General features: G+C 51.7%; 2 protein-coding genes across 5 annotated transcripts; both read right to left on the bottom strand.

Annotated features, from left to right (window-relative positions):
* Positions 1 to 1,525: 1,525 nt before the first annotated feature.
* LOC119876939 (ral guanine nucleotide dissociation stimulator-like) lies at positions 1,526 to 3,749 on the bottom strand. 2 transcript variants are annotated; one of them, XM_038555970.1, is made up of 6 exons: positions 3,491 to 3,749; positions 3,218 to 3,373; positions 2,995 to 3,069; positions 2,417 to 2,449; positions 1,942 to 2,063; positions 1,526 to 1,752 (listed from the first exon to the last, which is right to left on the bottom strand). In XM_038555970.1, the coding sequence occupies exons 1-6, from the start codon at positions 3,524 to 3,526 to the stop codon at positions 1,674 to 1,676; spliced, it is 501 nt and encodes a 166-aa protein (XP_038411898.1). In that variant the 5' UTR covers positions 3,527 to 3,749; the 3' UTR covers positions 1,526 to 1,673. The 2 variants fall into 2 exon arrangements, with proteins under 2 accessions (XP_038411898.1, XP_038411899.1); XM_038555971.1 differs by lacking the exon at positions 3,218 to 3,373.
* On the bottom strand, positions 3,308 to 11,707 carry LOC119876938 (ral guanine nucleotide dissociation stimulator-like). 3 transcript variants are annotated; one of them, XM_038555967.1, is made up of 9 exons: positions 11,525 to 11,706; positions 10,931 to 11,038; positions 7,312 to 7,496; positions 6,780 to 6,973; positions 6,345 to 6,631; positions 5,352 to 5,567; positions 4,892 to 4,995; positions 3,793 to 4,391; positions 3,308 to 3,562 (listed from the first exon to the last, which is right to left on the bottom strand). In XM_038555967.1, the coding sequence occupies exons 1-8, from the start codon at positions 11,660 to 11,662 to the stop codon at positions 4,298 to 4,300; spliced, it is 1,326 nt and encodes a 441-aa protein (XP_038411895.1). In that variant the 5' UTR covers positions 11,663 to 11,706; the 3' UTR covers positions 3,308 to 3,562; positions 3,793 to 4,297. The 3 variants fall into 3 exon arrangements, with proteins under 3 accessions (XP_038411895.1, XP_038411896.1, XP_038411897.1); XM_038555968.1 differs by having other exon boundaries at positions 3,800 to 4,391; XM_038555969.1 differs by lacking the exons at positions 3,308 to 3,562; positions 3,793 to 4,391 and adding an exon at positions 4,423 to 4,581 and having other exon boundaries at positions 11,525 to 11,707.
* Positions 11,708 to 17,407: the final 5,700 nt, after the last annotated feature.

Genomic DNA, 17,407 nt, shown 5'->3' with positions numbered 1-17,407 from the left:
TGCTCTCTCTTAAATCTTAGGCCCAATTCGGAGGTTTTCAGGATGATGTGAAAGTTATCCAGGGAAGTTGGGGGGGACAGGTGACCTGGGGACCCTCCTCTTCTCCCCCCTTCCCCTCCCCCATTCGTAGTGATTATTGATAGGAATGTATTTATTGCCGTCTGAACTCTCAGGTCATCAGCTTGGTGGCATTCCCCTCACGGAAATCCCTGAAGGCTCCTCTCCTTCATCGTCTTCAAAGCTCCAGTTGGAAAGGTTCACGTGCCCCCATGACATAGCCGAAGTACAAGACCTAAGGGGTCAGGCTCAATTAGCGATTCCAGACAGACGGTATAAGTGTGTACAGTGAGCCTGAGTGTGCAAGCTGGTGAACATCTGGGACCACGGACATCAGAACAACAAAGACCAAACAGTCACCTTGTCCAGCAAGGAGAGTATGGGGGTTTCTCCAACCAAACCATTATTCTGGCAAGCGGGAACCAATGTCTGACCCATCAGGTTCCAGGAGGGCAGAGCGGCCACTAGACCCCAAACCAAGAAGCCAGGGCCTTCAGGGAATGTCTGCCTTCGAGAGAACTGCCCAGGGAGGCAGGAGATCCTAGCTCAGGGGTCAGCACAGGAGTTCATGGAACCTGGCCCAGGTGTGGCCTTCATGTACACAAATATCTCTCCCCCTCATGCACACCAAGAGGGAAAAGGACGTCAGAGATCACTGTCAAGGACCCAGGAGGATTCCAGGCTTGGTCAGGGGTGAAGTTGGAACCTGAGAGCGAGACTGAAGATGGAAGCCGTGCCTGCCCTGAGGTCATCCACTAATGATCTTCCCCTGGCCTCATGCCGTCCATGTGCAGCACAGGGTCTCTTTACCTGTGTGCCCACTTTGGTGTTGATGCAATTGCAGAGGTTGACCTAGACGACTCCATGCTCCGAATAATGGGAATGGCAAACCCGAAACCCAAGCCAAAAGAATCCACATCAGAAGAAGTGGCAAGACAAAGTCCTCCTTCCTTGAAAGTGTACAAAGGGAGCCCCTGTCCTGGGCAGGAGAGGGTCCTGGCGGGCGGTCCCCTTCAGGACCCCCAGGTCAGGGGTGTTGCTGTTCCTGGGGAAGTCCCTGCACCCTCTGAATATCAGCAGCTCTGAGGGGTGTCTCTGCTGTCTGCCCAAGTTCCTGACACTGTCCTCTGGGGAAGGGGGCCTGGGGATGTGCTTCAGGACCTGGGAGGAGGCTGGATCCTCTACTTCTTCCCACATACAGGAGCTGGGGACTCTGTAAGATTTCTCCTTTAAAATGAGCACAAGAGGGTCGCCTGGTAGCTCAGTGTCAGGGCCTCTGCCTCTGTCTCAGATCCTGACCCTGGAGCCCTGGGTTTCAGGCCCATGACCGACCCCCCACACGGAGCCCGCCTCTGTCTGTCCCTCGTCAATAAAGAAAACAATATCTGGATGGAAAAGCTAGAAAATGACTATGAGACCTTTTGATTCTCTTAGATTCCAACAGGAAGCAAAAGACCCAAACGACTCCTGGACAGTAAAGCGGCTTTAATATCACAACATTGAAATCTTCCATTTATGAGTTAAGACCATGACATATCGTCTTCCCAATAGAAGAGGCGGGAGGAAGTGGTGTCGCACAGACGGGCCCCGTCCCCTTGAGGCCCCTGCACCTCGGCTCAGGCCTGAGGGTGACTGCGGCCGGCTCCTCCTGTCTGGTGGCCGGCTCGGGGCTCCAGCTGGCAGGACAGGGTGTAGCTGAGGACAGAGGGACACGTGTGAGTTGAGCAGGAGCTTCAGGTCCGGAGTCTCCCCTGGGATTTCCAAGGAGCTGGAGCCTGGAGCCCCAGCAGCAGGGCTGGAGGCCGCCCCGGGAGCCAAAGGAGAAGGATCCCTGAGGGGCCCCTGAGCAGGCCGCCCTCCCGCCCTCAGCCCTGGGGGCCTCACCTCTCCTCCTCGCTGAGCCACGTCCCAGACTGGAACCAGGCCCGGAACGGCTGCTCGGGCTCGATGCGGTACCGATCCGCGGCCACCTGGAGCAGCAGGATCTCGGTCAGGACTCGGTACTCCTGGGCCCGGAGAGAGGACGGGGGCATGAGGAGCCTGGGGGCGGCGAGGCCTTCGGGGGCTGCGCCCGGGGACAGGGGCCCGGGGCTGGTCTCTGACACGTGGCGACCCCCCATCCTGCACACTCCTCCCGTCCCAGCTGGTTCTCAGAGGGGAGCCCACCCGGCCCAGCCCTGGCCAGGTGTCCCTGATGGCCGCGCCTCTGGCCTGGCCAACTGCGGGGACTTTCCCTTTCTCAGGGAACCGTCCCCGACAATGTGACAATGAGGGGATGGAGGCCCGGCGTGGTGCTCCCGGGGACCCCTCTGACAGCCCCAGCCTCCCCCTCCGTGCGGGAGCTCAGAGAGAGCCTCACCTTGTTCTTCTTCCGGTGGTTGACCTCATTGCCCTGGAAAGCAGACAAGCACAGTCCATCGGGGAGAGGCCTCGGGTGCTACTGGGTGCCGCTACCCACCCCCACTCACGCCCTAGGGCCAGGCACACAGGGGCCAGGACCCCCCGGTGACAGGCCTGCGATCCAGGCCAGGCCCCGGGTCCAGGGAAAGGAGACCTGGCGGGGAGGGAGCGGATCTGGCGTCCCGGAGCACAGGAGGGGAGGCCAAAGCCTCAGGTGGGCAGGAGATGCGAGGCTCGCTAAGGGCCGCTCAGGCCGGGGACCCTGACGTCACTCGGCCCCCACAGGCTGAGGCCCACCCAGCCTGACCTCGGCCGCTTGGCATTCGGGCCGCAGACTCGATCTCGGGACCCGTGACCTAGGTGCAGCCTCCCTCACTCCTCCCAGCCCTGGGCCCTGGACCCGCGCTCCCAGGGCAGCGGGGAGCCTTTCAGGAGGGGAGACTTGCCAAGGACGGAGAGCTCGGGGCTCGGCTCAGGGGCCCTGTGCTCCCCCACATCAGGACTCTGGCCCCCCGTCCCAGCCCCGGGCCCACGCACCTCCAGGTACTCCTCCATGGCAGTATCCAGCATGAAGAGCTCGGTGAGGAAGGAGCCCAGGAAGGGGACGACACCCTGTGTCGGGGCGGGGAAGGAATGAGGCCCTGCTCTCGGGTCCCCGGGGTCCCTCCCTGGGACAGGTCAGCACCCCGGCCCGCCCGCCCCAGCTCCCACGTGGTGCACACCAGGACCCTTGGGGCCTCCCCTGGGCTCCCCCCCTCACCCTCCCACAACACCAGAGTCCTCCTAAGCGCGTCAAGGGCGAGCTGTAGGACATCGGGGTGTAGGTGCTCCGGGCCCTGCCACCACTGACACATTGTTTCCAGCTGTATAGACCCTCCTCCGGGTCACCTCGAAAGAAGGGTTGTCGAAGCTGTGGCTACGGGAGGCAGAGCTGGAGTTGGACGGCCCCACCTGCCTTGATTTGGGGCCTTCCAGCTCTCCGGGGAGAACCCTCTCCTCTGGGCTCGAGGCCACGGATCCGGGGCTCGCTCACCTGCTGCTGCTGCCGCCTCTTCCATGCTGTCTGCATGTTGATCCCCAGGGCTCCAAGCTTAGCCGGCCGGTCCTGTAGGGCCAAGGACAAGTTCCTCAAGACCGTGATCACCTCGGGCCACTACTCCCACCGAACTTTCTTTTTTCTTTTCTTTTTATGTATATATTTATTTCTAATGCTGTTCATTTTGCCAACATATAGAATAACACCCAGTGCTCATGCCATCAGGTGCCCCTCCCAGTGCCCGTCACCCAGGCGCCCCCACACCCCGCCCACCTCCCCTTCCACCACCCATCTTTGACCTCACACCCTGGACATCGACCAGAAGCAGAGGGTAGCCGCGACGTCCTCCTTCAGCCTCCCGTGAGGGATTCCAGAACAACCTCAGCTCCAGCATTCACTCCCTGTGTGACCTGGAGCTTGCAGCCTGGCCTCCCTGAGCCTGGTTCCTCACTGGGAAAGGGGCGAATTCCAGCTCCCTCCCTCGGTCTCCCGAGGACCCAGGGTCCTATTCCTACCATCCCCGTTGGGGCCCTCATCCCATTCAAACCCCTCGCTGGGCGCAGGCCTGTCCTCTGGGCTCTCCAGTTCGGGAGAGGCCCCCATCGGGACCGGCTGGCGACAGGGAGCGCGAGGGTCCAGCTCAGGGATCCTGGTTGAGCAGCAGCTGCTTTTCCACCCCTGGTGGATTTTCACCCCAGGCTGCGTCCACGTTCATGCCAAAGGCTTCACTCGCCGAAGGAATGCTCCGGGCCAGTCCCTAATTCAGTCACGTAGGACACCGTTGCTCCCACGCCGCCTCTCTTTCTATCCCAACACCTCCCATACTACCTTGAGAAGCAGGTTCCTGCTCTGGGGATTGTCCTGGGAGCACAGTTTTTCAAATGCTTGAATCTTCTTCCTGAGGAGAGAGAAAGAAGGCAGGACGGATGTTGGAACACTAGGGTCGGGTTGAGGGCAGACCCTGTGATCTGAGACCTCGAAGGAGTTCAACTGCTGGATCAGGGTTTCCTTGGGTTCCTCTGAGCACTCAGGTCGTTGAAGGACACGGGAGGGAGCTCTTTGGAGGGTCATCCGGTGCATCCGATGCCCTATTAATTGAACAGCTCTGCTTTGGTCAGTTTTGGTTTCAATTGCGAAGAGACTCTAGTTGCTGTCATGTTCGCATCCAAAACCTTGTACCTCAGCTCAGCCCAGACTCCCCAAATGGGGACCTTTGGAGGCATGGTGGCCTCTTGGCCAGGAAGCCTGAGAAAATCCCCTGCCCGCCTGCCCACCCACATCCTGTTGTCATGGATTCCTGCCTCCTAGGAAGTCCAGGGTGACCGAGGAAGCCAGAAAGGACAGGCCTATGGGACATCTCTCATCGTTCATGGTCCTTCTGGAGCAAGGACCCCTCACCTGGAAACTTTGGCCCATGTGTTCTTCAGGCGGTGAATTGAGACACTCTGCAGAGCCGAGAGGATGGCGTGCAGGGAGGAGTAGTTCCGTAAGGTTCGGCAGGCCTGGGGAGGAAGAGCATGAGCTGTCAGGTGGCCAGCAGGAGCCCTGTGTGCTGGAGAGCTGCACTCTGCTCAGTGTCAGTCTCCTCTCCTGCATGAGACGGATGTGCAGGGGCCTACAGAAGGGCGCATGGAGGACCCCCCGAGGAGCCCTGCTGGGGAGAGGCGGCATTTCCCTTCCCTCCAAGGAAAGAGTCATGTGGGAACTGAGCATCCCAACATCAGGCCATGCAAGGGATGGGCAGCATGTTCCCGGGAAGAAGAACTCAGAGCAGAGACTTCAGCCTTGAGGAATGATCAAGGGAAGAGCAGTTGCCAGGCTCAGAAGAGCAGGTCAGCCGGGCCTCCCGTAGGCTGACCTTGGCCACCTTGATCCAGTGCTCCACCACCTCCGCCCTGTCCCGGGCCGTCATGCGTGCGTTGCCAAGGCAGGTGGTGATGACGCAGTTGGCCACGTTGTTGAACTGGGTGACGGTGGCACTGACTGTGCATGTCCGGTGCTCATATCCAGGCTCATTTCTCTTGGACCAGATGGAGCCCAGGCACTGTTGGGGCTGCACCTTCTTGAAAAGATCCTAGAGAATAGGGGGACGCTCGCTCACACAGCCATTGCACATGCAGGATTCATGTCCTACATAGGGGTCCCCTGTCAGAGCCGGGGCTCAGCCAGCACAGAAAGTGGCCTGACCCAGTTAGAGTCCCTGGACTGCCCTCCATTGCTCTTCCCTGAGGGAGCCCAGTGCAGGATGAACGAGGAGCAGGTACTGCCAGGGGGTGGTAGGGGGGCAGGAGGGCCTCTGTACCCTGATCATCCCCACTAACTTCAAGTTACAGGTGGCAGTTTAAGGGGGATCCTCAGGGGGCATCTTCCCCTCCCAGTGTTCATGCCCTGGCCCTCCTCCCCTCTCAGCAGCACATTCTCACAGAGTGGGGGGCAGCCACACATTTGTCTGCCTCCCTGAACTTCGGTTTCCATTAGATGCCTAATAAGTGTGGGGTGCTCGGCCTCCAAGGCAGGTGCGTGGTGAGTCGTGGGCTCGGCCGCACACAGTGAGTTGCCCCCGCTGCCCGCCCAGGACCAGGGCCTGCCCCTTTACGTATCAGTTCTGGCTCATGTAATCGACACAGGGACTCTGGGTCAGTCCATCCCATGGTCTAGCTCCACAGTCTGCAGCTGGACAGTGAGAGCAAGGGTTTGAGGAACTGGACAGGGTGAGGTGGTTGGTAAGGGATGGAGCTGAGATCTGGACCCCGACCACACAAGTGCGCATCAGGGAAAGGCAGGACTGGGGCAGATGACAGCAGGAAGCAAGCCTGCCCCGGCCCCCCGGCCTGGGCGCCCCGCTGCTCACCGCGTCTATGGAGGTCAACTGCTCTGCCACCAGCTTGGGAGGGAAGGCCATGAGCCCAGGCTGCTCCTCATGCCGCTGGTGCGCGGGGGTTCCCCAGTGGCAGGTGGCCTCTGGGGCTGGAGGTGGCTCCGTCTTTGTGCTTAGGGAAGGAGTGTCAGGCCCCACGAAGGCTGGTGGTGGAACTGACTGCAGTTCAGGACCCGGTACACGTGAGGAAGGCACCAGCTCTTGTTTCAGGTCTGGAGGAGCCGACGGAGGAGACGCCGGAAGGAGCCGTGGAGCTGGCACTGGGACAGGATAAGGAGAAATGTTTGTCCACAGGGCTGACTTGCCCCATGTCCTTCCAGAAACAGGGCAGAGTCCATGGCCGATAGAGAAACACGCAGCCCCTGAACCCCATCCCAGATAGTCTGCCCAGCTTGCAATCCCCCTTACCCTCTGACTCTGCGTCTGCCTCCGTGAGCTGCAGAAGTTGCCGTGGCATCACGATAATGGGGGCATGGCAATACAGGGCATACAGGTTTGCCTGCACCCAGGACTCCTGTACATCGAAGCAGGCCCGGTGCAGGGACGGCCAGGTGTCCTGCAGATTGCGGTCAGGCCAGGTCCCCGAGATGGGAGAGAGGGTGCTGGGGAGAGTCAGGTGCGGAGCCGCATCAGAGCATGGCCTTTCATGCCATGTGGTACTCGCATAGCACCATTCTTTGTGTAGGGGTCCCCGAGAATGTCCTCAGCATGACTTCCAACCCCCCTGTCGCTGGCCTTGCAGTAGATGACCTGGTCATCCAGAAAACCTGTCTGAGTCTGGTGTTTCTACTTCTTCTCTCTTCTCAATGGCCAAGGGCCTCCTCTACTGCATCCTCCACGCACACCGGATTTGGGGCTTAGGTTTGTGGCAGATTGGTGAGTGGTCTGCTCGCCAAAGCTTCTGTTCTTGGCCCCAGTGGTGTATGGGGTGGTCACTCACCTAGAGAATTGCTGGCCCAGGACTCGTTGGGCTGTGGTGAACACTTGGTAGAGACAAGAAAGGACTGGGTTGATGATGAGGCTTCTGTCCTGGAAGGATGGCACCAAGGACTGTAGAAAATCATCCATTCTCCCTTCTCTGAGCGTCAGCATGGTCCTGGCCTCACTCACGGATAGGGTTGATTGCTTTTCACACCAGAGACACAAGGAGGGGCACTGTAGTCAGCCTCCAAACCGGGAACCACTGGGAAGATCAAGGTCTGGCGCCCCGCCCACAGACTCCCAACCCCTCAGAAAGTTGCACAGGACAAGGGACTCGAGTGCCCACACAGAAAAAGGTTCGAGGCTTCAAAGTACCACTGGTTTTAGAGAAGACATGGTAAAGCATTGGCCACTTCAACACGTTCTGTTAGCCGAGCAACAACAGCATTCCTCTCAACTACTAGCTCTTACGAAGACCAGGATGCCACAGAGTCTTCAGTTACATCCCAACTGCCACGAGAACACAGAGGCCTAGACCCTCAAATGCTGTTCAAGTTCATATACATTGCGGGTGAGAAGAGACCAGAGCGTGGGCTGCATGGGGTTTCCCTTAAGCGGATGTGGCTTCGGCTGTCCCTGACCTAGGAGGAAGGCTCAAGGGAAAATTCCCTTCTCCTGCAGGGCCCAAGGGTGTCAGTTTTTTCTAGAGTAGGCTCTGGGCATGCCCTGATCCTCTCTGCGTGTGGATTGACCATGAATGGGGGCCTGCTCTCACTGCAGGCCTTTAATGGATGTGGTTGGTGGCCTGATCCCCTTCTGCTTGTCAGGGGAGATGGAGGAGTTGAACTCTTGGATGAGCACCTCATCCAAGCGTTCCTGGGTGGATCATTCCAAAAAGAGCCAGCTACTGGTGCCAGGAGGCATCAGAGGCCTTCCCCCTCATCTGGGGTTCCAGGTTATGGCAGGTCTAGCAACCCAAACAGTCTGTGGGGACACATAAGGTGCTCCTTGCAGGACCGCAGAGATGGCAAGAGAATGGCATTAGGTCAAAGGCCAGGGCCTTGAGAGTCTGAATGCCTGTGGCAGACGGCCCCATTGATGGAGGCCTACGAAGATCTATCAGGATACAGCTCATGAGCTGTTGGGCCTACAATGATCTGATGTGTTCTGAGAGACGACATGTTATTGAGAAACATATAGGGAGAAACTATGTAAACATTTGATATGAAAACATATAGGATGACTTCATCCCGCCCTTGCTTTTGTGTTAAATCACCCTCCTTAGTGTGATGATTTGGAAGGGCTCAGAGAAGGTCGGCAGGGACGGTGGAGCTGGCTTCTCCAAAGCATATCTGGGACTAGTAGGTGAAATAATAAAAACAGAAGACAGAAGATACTCTACATAGAAAACCCAAAAGCCTCCACCTCAAGATTGCTAGAACTCATACAGCAATTTGGTAGCGTGGCAGGGTACAAAATCAATGCCCAGAAATCAGTGGCATTTCTCTACACTACCAATGAGACTGAAGAAAGTGAACTTAAGGAGTCAATCCCATTTACAATTGCACCCAAAAGCATAAGATACCTAGGAATAAACCTAACTAAAGAGGTAAAGGATCTATACCCTAAAAACTACAGAACACATCTGAAGGAAATAGAGGACGACACAAAGAGATGGAAAAATATTCCATGCTCATGGATTGGCAGAATTGATATTGTGAAAATGTCCATGTTACCCAGGGCAATGTACACGTTTAATGCAATCCCTATCAAAATACCGTGGCCTTTCTTCAGAGAGTTAGAACAAATTATTTTAAGGTTTGTGTGCAATCCGAAAAGACAGGGGAATCGCCAGGGGAATTTTAAAAAAGAAAACCATATCTGGGGGCATCACAATGCCAGATTTCAGGGTGTACTACAAAGCTGTGGTCATCAAGACAGTGTGGTCCTGGCACAAAAACAGACACATAGATCAATGGAACAGAATAGAGAACCCAGAAGTGGACCCTGAACTTTACGGTCAACTAATATTCGATAAGGAGGAAAGACGATCCACTGGAAGAAAGACAGTCTCTTCAATAAATGGTGCTGGGAAAATTGGACATCCACATGCAGAAGAATGAAACTAGACCACTCTCTTGCAGCAGACACAAAATTGAACTCAAAATGGATGAAAGATCTAAATGTGAGACAAGATTCCATCAAAATCCTAGAGGAGAACACAGGCAACACCCTTTTTGAACTCGGCCACAGTAACTTCTTGCAAGATACATCCACGAAGGCAAAAGAAATAAAAGCAAACGTGAACTATTGGGACTTCATCAAGATAAGAAGCTTTTGCACAGCAAAGGATACAGTCAACAATACTCAAAGACAACCTACAGAGTGGGAGAAGAGATTTGCAAATGACGTATCAGATCAAGGGCTAGTTTCCTAGATCTATAAAGAACTTATTCAACTCAACAGCAAAGAAACAAACAATCCAATCATGAAATGGGCAAAAGACATGAAGAGAAATCTCACAGAGGAAGACACAGACGTGGCCAACACGCACATGAGAAAATGCTCTGCATCACTTGCCATCAGGGAAATACAAATCAAAGCCACAATGAGATACCACCTCGCCCCAGTGAGAATGGGGAAAATTCACAAAGCAGGAAACCACAAATGTTGGAGAGGATGTGGAGAAAAGGGAACCCTCTTACACTGTTGGTGGGAATGTGACCTGGTGCCGCCACTCTGGAAAAGTGTGTGGAGGTTCCTCAAAGAGTTAAAAACAGACCTGCCCTACGACCCTGCAATTGCAGTGTTGGGGATTTACCCCAAAGATACAGATGCAGTGAGACGCCTGGACACTTGCACCCTAATGTTCACAGCAACAATGTCCACAATAGCCAAACTGTGGAAGGAGCCTCAGTGTCCATCGAAAGATGAACGGATAAAGAAGCTGTGGTTTATGTATACAATGGAATATTCCTCAGCCATTAGAAATGACAAATACCCATCATTTGCTTCGACGTGGATGGAACTGGAGGGTATTATGCTGAGTGAAGTAAGTCAGTCGGAGAAGGACAAACAGTGTATGTTCTCATCCATTTGGGGAATATAAATAATAGTGAAAGGGAATATAAGGGAAGGGAGAAGAAATGTGTGGGAAATATCAGAAAGGGAGACAGAACACGAAGACTCCTAACTCTGGGAAAAGAGCTAGGGGTGGTGGAAGGGGAGGAGGGCAGGGGGTGTGGGTGAGTGGGTGACGGTCACTGAGGGGGGCACTCGACGGGATGAGCACTGGGTGTTATTCTGTATGTTGGCAAACTGAACACCAATAAAAACAACTTTATTATAAAAAAAAAAAACAGAAGTAGAATGCAAAGATACTCATGGCTTTGGGAAAACAAAACAAAACAAAGCCCTCCAATTCCTCAAAACATGAACTATATCCTGCACCACTCCAACACAGGTGAAGAGTGTCCTCCCACATCCCACGTAGCTGGAGGCTAGGCGTAGAGGTTCAGATCTCTCTGCGGTTGGGCCTGTGGGACACTCATGTGGACACACTAGGGGAGGGCCCCAGCTTTCTCTCCTCATTCGTGTGGGGGCCATATTTCTGGGGTGAGCCCTCTTCCGTTTCTTACCTCAGAGCAGCACCGATCCCTGTTTGTCGGGAGCACCAGATCATTGTCTAGGGAGCTGGAATAGTTGAAGCCAGAGACCATCTCTTCCAAGACCTCCTGGGTGCAGCTCTGCAAATAGAGTGCCCCGTAAATACAGGGCCAAGAGACCTTAGGGTCCTCCCGCGACATCACCCCCAGGGGACACCTGCATTAGAAACCACGTTCTCCTGTTCAGGCCAGAGGGGCAGCTGTGGAGACATCTGGCAAGGAGGAAGCCAGATGAAAGAGGCTCTTGGGCTCATGACTCCCATACTGGGAGTTGAGCTTGGTCCCCAGGACTCCCCTTCTCATCTGCCTGCTATGGCCTGGGGTCTGAACATCAAAGGTGTGTCAGGCTGCCAACAGCTGGCAGCTGGTTTGTGCCCAGAAGGGCATGTTCCTCTCCTCGGTCCCCTCTACACTCGCACACACACATACACACACACACCCAGACACACTCACACACGCATAAACACACAGACACACACACAAGGAGGTGGCAGAGGTGGGAGCCCGCTCAGCTGAGATCACAGTGTGCCTGCTCTCCAGTGGCCTCCCCAGGTTGCCTTGTTGTACCTGTTGAGGTCTCCTGCCACATAAGCAGAAACGTCGGAGAAGAGGGCCGAGCTGACGTCGACAGCTACGTGAACATCTCTCACTCTGGACTCTCCAGAGCCCAGAGCAACTCAAAGTAGGACAACAGCAAGAGGACATCTTGTTCTCTCAACCGTCTCCAGTAAAGTGAGCGGTTGTGGAATGCAGGTGCCTGGTTACCAGAGTTCCAAATCAGTTGCAGGCCTGTCACCAAGGAAGTGACATCACTTTTTCAAGATACTGGGACCTGGGCCCCTTCCTCCAGTCAGCCCTATCCAGAGCCCCTTCTTGGCAGATGAATGCTTACCCCATGCCATCCCCTTAGCTTTACATCATGTGCCAAGAAATGCCATAGACACAACCCACTGAACATGCAATGAGGTCTACCTGTGAGGACACGGAGCTGAATTCAGACCTTTATTTCTGAGTTTTCTCAGTGCTATGTCATACCTAACCTACTGGGTCTCTCAAATAGTTCACAGTTTCCCAACCTGCACTGTGGAGATCAGCCTGGAATCTCCTAGAATCTACTTCCTAGGCACATCACCAGGGGTCTATGCATGATATTTATAAGGCGTGTGGGCTGGTATCCTGTGTATCTGAAGCACAGATATACGGATGGAAGATTGACCAGAAGGGGTGGGATGAGCTATGGAGCACCGCTTGGCAGAGGCCTGGGCTCCAGCAATGGAATATCACAATAGCAGGTTCCTCTGGCCTCATTTCAATGGGGACATCACAATGGGGTGGAAATGCTCCAAGAGGCAGACATGGTCATCTTCTGTAGTCCAACTGTCCAATCATTTCCTGTTATATTTAGAAGACCTGGTTCCCTCGTTTCGACCTCTGAGGGCCGCAGCCTTTACAAGGCTCCCAGGAACCTGACCTGTGGCATAAGTGTCCCTGTGTCACCCCGAGGTGCTTCGTGACTGGCTTCTGACCCATACGGTACAGCCAACAAGTTGGCATGTCACATCTAAGCTCCAATTGGAAATAGCCTCTACCTTCAATAGCCCCCCTTTCTTGTCCTATCCCGCTAACTCATGTTCCACTTCTTACCCTTTCCCTTTCCCATTTTCTTCTCTATCCCTGAATCATAAATCAACCAGAGATGTTGTGAGCTGCCACATACATAGGCTCACATGGCAGAGAACTGAATCCACTTGGCAGAAAATCCTCTGCCAGGCTAGCCTCCCATGAGGCCACAGCCACAGCCTCTGATGGACCTGGAGGTGGAGGAACCAAGCTAATTTGGGCCTGGCTTCCTTAGCCACAGAACCGGTGAGAAATTATACAATGTGCAAGATGCAAGGTCCTGGGGCAATAGTGTAGCAGGGGAACAGCACGTTACCACCAGTCCACCGGGCCTCAGCGGCTCTCCCTGCCCTCTTCCCTCTCTCCAGATCCCTCAGCATTTCCCCTCAGCCATGCTGGCTGCCTTTTCCACCTCCTCTGGCCAAACCAGTTTCTGTTAGTCAGTATCTGCAGCAGGGGTCCTTTCTTCCCAACATGCAGCACCCAGATGTGTGCAGATCTAAATCCCTTTTGCTATTCTGTTCTCCCCAATGTCACCCTCACTGAGACCTTTCTTACCTTCCTCTCCCATGGCTCCCCAGCCTTGCTTCCAGCATACAGTCTTGTGTGCATACAGCTCTTTCCTTTCATGCCTTGTTGTTTTTGTGCTTTTGTCCATTTCCAGACCGTTAAGTTCCTAAAGTCAGGGAGCTCGTGGTATTTTCACCTCAACCCCTGGGCCCACCAACGTACCCGAGTGCTTATGCCTAGTTACGGAATGAATCGATGAAAGTTCTTGGAAGCCACCTCCCCTTTCAGCTACCTCGACTGCAGGGAGAGATGCCACTAAGAGTTTCAAGTTGGCTCTGGGCAGGGGGAGGACCACAATGGCCTCTGCAGGAGTCTTACCCCTGCAGTTCCTCCAGCAGAAGTCCCTAGGTACCATTGCAGAGGAGGCCCCCTGCATCATGTTCTCCAGCTCTAGCATTACAGCCCCAGGCAGGTACACCACCAGAGAAAAGAACAGTTTTATTTGGGTGTTCTCAAGGCAGTGTCTTTCCAGAATCACAGGGGCAAAGAGCAGGACCTATGAGCTCCAAGGACAGAGTAAAGGACCTCAGAAGCCTCCCTTTCATCCCTTTCCTGTCCTCTCCATTAGTATCCTCTTTAAAATATGGGATTGCGCCTCAGCCAGAAGAGTGACCCTGCACGCATCCATGTCTATGTAAACAAGTATCCTAAAGGTCCTGTGGAGACTGGTCTTGTCCCTGGAACCCAGACGCAGTGCACGATGCTCTGGCATTTTCCTAGAGAAAGTGAACACATGATAAACAGGTAGACAGCATGACTAACCGTCAGAAAAACACAAGCCAAGAACACAATGAGACATCACCTCACATCCATTGCAAGGGCTATCATAGAAAAGACAAGAGATTAGAGATGCTGCTGAGAATATGGAGAAAGGGGAACCTTCGGGCCATGTTGTTGGGATCGCAGGGTGGTACAGTTGCTCTGCAAAAGATATGGTGGTTCCTCAAAATTTAAAAATAAGGCTACTGTAGTATTGAGCATTTCCACTTCTGTGACCATATCCATAGGAAACAGAATATTCTAGAAAGTGCTTGCCCCTCCATGATCGAGAAGCACTATTTTCAACAACCAAGACACGAGAACTTCCGTGCCCATGAACGGTGACTGGATGAAGCAGTGTTACCTGTAGAATGGAACAGGAGTCTGCCATAGGAAAGGAAATCCTGCTACGTGTGGTAACGGTGCTGGACTTTGAAGGCAATACGCCAAGTGAAATGAGTGAGACATTGAATGGCAAATATATATATATATATTCCCTAATATGTGGAACCTAAAACAGAAGAAAGAAGAAAAAACTAATTCAGAAAAAGAGATGAGATTGAAGTAACCAGAATGGTGGTTGAGGGAAAGGTGAAAAGGTACAAACTGAATTTTAAGATAAAGAAGTAGTAGCGATTTACAGTACAACATGACGACTCCAGCGATACTGCTTTATAGTGTATCTGAGAGGTGGCAAGGGAGTAAATATTGAGAGTTCTCATCACAACGAAAATTGTTTTTTATTTATTTTTGTATTGATAAGAGATGATGGTATTTAACCAAACCGATTCTGGTAATTGTGTCATAATATGGGAATGTAAAGTCATTATGCTGTTCACCTTCCACATGCACAGTGCTCTAGGTCAATCATATCAATAAAAGTGGGGCCAACAGTATTGTAACATTCATAGGGAGGTTCGGAAAAGTGGACTTGGTAAAAGTGATGACACCTAAACAAAACGTTAAACAGTAGACCCTGTCTGTAGCCATTAGATTATGAGATGGATAAAAATCTTCCCAAAAGACACGACTGTGGGAGGAAAGGGAAGAGGAAAGAAGAGCAGCGTATTTATATTTATATTTTCCATTCAGTTCATCGTCTCTGTTTAACTAGATCTTGCCTTCCTGGTGGGGGTTTGCATCGGTTCTTAAAGTTCAGCCTCCTGGGGCTGGCATTCAGGACTCTTCCAGAAGCTCTATTTTCCCAAGGCAATGGACAGAGGACTTCAATGAGACATTAGCATCTGAATAGGTCGGGAGTCCTGATATTTAGTATGCCAAAGATTTGTAATTTTTATTCATTTAATTATAAATCAAAAGTGGGCTTTTATCAGGTCTTGAGGTTCACGTATAATGCAAAGTTTTCTCTCCAATTAAATCAAATAGCTACTATATGTGCTATTGAAGCAGTAAAAATATATATATATAAAATAAGATATATAAGATATATATTATCTTATAAGATACAAGATATAAGATATATATATATATCTTTCTCTTTCTTCTCTCTCTCTCTCTCTCCCTCTCTCTCTCCATATATATATATATATATATATATATATATATATATAATATATATAAAATTTCTTATATATCTTTTTATGGGAATGTAATGAAGAACTCATAACTTTGCTCCGTAGAGGTCAAATCTGATTTTACAGTGATTGCCGGCTAGACGGCCTCCTTTTTCTGCCATATATTTATACCAAAAACCTGTTGTCCCTGAGTCTATGACCTATCATTCTATATGTCCCTTTTACAAGCCTCTCTGCTCCTTGCACGAGCTGTCACATTTTAAGGTGATTGTCACCTGAAGTCCCTAGATACTGAACTGAAACATGAAGGAGACATCAAGAAGAGAGATTCATTTCTCTCTGGGTATCACTGTTTTATTGTCATCACTCCTGAGGGCTATGAGGGCTTTTCTTCATCAGATTCTACAGTGTGTGAAATCTACGATGAAGAAATATAAATATGAAATATGAATGACCTCATTTGCCAAAAAAAAAAAATTGAGCGATAAATTAAGCAAAGATTAAATGATACTCCCAATTACATTTATTTATGAAACTCACTACATGCAAGATATTTTAACGTGTGCACCTCGAGGTAAAACTTGGCCCTTGTCATCTTAGGCAATGTGTGTAAAAGAGAGATTATATTTTGGACTCTACCGTCTTCCTACCCTGTGTAATTGTGGGCACGATGTTTAACCTCTAGGAGTCTTTGTCTCTGACCTATCACCTGAATTTGACCTGCTTACCTTAGAGTTGCAAGATCCAAACAAAATAACACATATGGGAATGTCACTAGAGGCTGAGGGCTTTAATGAGGACAAGAAAGCTTCATACATGTTTGTTTAACTGGAGACTAAAATGGAATAAGAATTCAAGGAGGTCTGATTAGTGTGATGGTTAAGACCACAGATTCTGCATTTAAAACTCGGGTTTGCATTGGCTGTGTAATCTAAACAATTTATTTAGCTTGCTTCAGCTTCTTCATTTGTAAAATTGGAATAATATTGTATGCAGTTCATAGTAATACTATGCGCCATGTATCAGGTAGACCTTGCCTGCAAAACAAGTGAAACCTAGTGGCTGGATGGAATCTGCTGGGTGACTCCCCTGTTGCTTTTGCTTGAGTCATTCATGCAGGTACAGGCATCTGGTGATTTCATCGAGGATATCTGATGAAAGAACTTGGCCCGGGTATGTGGTAGGTGGGTGTAGTCATTGGCCGTCCTGTAGCTCCACTGGGTGGGTAAGTGACCCTCCAGGAGGCTGCTGTGGATCCCTCTAGCTGGCCACCAAGGGCAGCAGGACAACCAGAGCAGAAGCTGAAAGCTGCCTTTCAGCCCAAACTCTCAGCTCACAAAATGTCACTTGTGCTCCTTTTACTGTCAGAACAAATCACAAGGGCAACGCATTTTAGAGGAGACCTGGGACATGTGGCAAGGTCACATAACAAAAAGGTGTGTGCATACAGACGGGAGCAATCATCGCTATCGTGTGCAATCTCCCACAGGATTGAATGATGTCTTATTTGCAAAGTGCTTAGAGCAGAGCTTGGAACATCGTAAGCGCTACATACACGGTCACTAAATGAATCATTAATACATTTTACTGGAGAATAGACAACATTTACACTTTCTATTATGAGCAGCTAAGGGCCAATAGATTAGGCAATCTAGAAGAAATGGACGCATTTCTGGAAAATCACAAACTACAAAAACTGGAACTGGAAGAAATAGAAAACCTGAACAGGCCAATAACCAGGGATGAAATTGAAGCAGTCATCAAAAACCTCCCAAGACACAAAAGTCTAGGGCCAGATGGCTTCCCTGGGGAATTCTATCAAACGTTTAAAGAAGAAACCATACCTATTCTACTAAAGCTGTCCAGAAAGATAGAAAGAGATGGAGTACTTCCAAATTCATTCTATGAGGCCAGCATCACCTAAATTCCAAAACCAGACAAAGACCCCACCAGAAAGGGGAATTAT

The sequence above is a fragment of the Canis lupus genome, chromosome 13 (assembly GCF_011100685.1).
Source record: "Canis lupus familiaris isolate Mischka breed German Shepherd chromosome 13, alternate assembly UU_Cfam_GSD_1.0, whole genome shotgun sequence".
In the NCBI taxonomy this organism is placed as follows: Eukaryota; Metazoa; Chordata; class Mammalia; order Carnivora; family Canidae; genus Canis; species Canis lupus.
Note: the sequence above shows the minus strand (reverse complement) of the source record. Positions and strands in the feature narration are given on the sequence as shown.

What these genes read in the sequence shown, in the direction of transcription:
- LOC119876938 (XM_038555967.1), bottom strand. Translation starts at nt 11,662, where the DNA reads ATGTCCTCTTGCTGTTGTCCTACTTTGAGTTGCTCTGGGCTCTGGAGA. An exon ending in GGCAGACGCAGAGTCAGAGG is followed by an intron (nt 6,632 to 6,779) that starts GTAAGGGGGATT and finishes ATCCTGTCCCAG; the next exon opens with TGCCAGCTCCACGGCTCCTT. An exon ending in AGTTGACCTCCATAGACGCG is followed by an intron (nt 5,568 to 6,344) that starts GTGAGCAGCGGG and finishes CCTATTCTCTAG; the next exon opens with GATCTTTTCAAGAAGGTGCA.
- LOC119876939 (XM_038555970.1), bottom strand. Translation starts at nt 3,526, where the DNA reads ATGCAGACAGCATGGAAGAGGCGGCAGCAGCAGCAG. An exon ending in GACTCTGGTGTTGTGGGAGG is followed by an intron (nt 3,070 to 3,217) that starts GTGAGGGGGGGA and finishes GCCCCGACACAG; the next exon opens with GGTGTCGTCCCCTTCCTGGG. An exon ending in ACCACCGGAAGAAGAACAAG is followed by an intron (nt 2,064 to 2,416) that starts GTGAGGCTCTCT and finishes CTCCGGGCCCAG; the next exon opens with GAGTACCGAGTCCTGACCGA.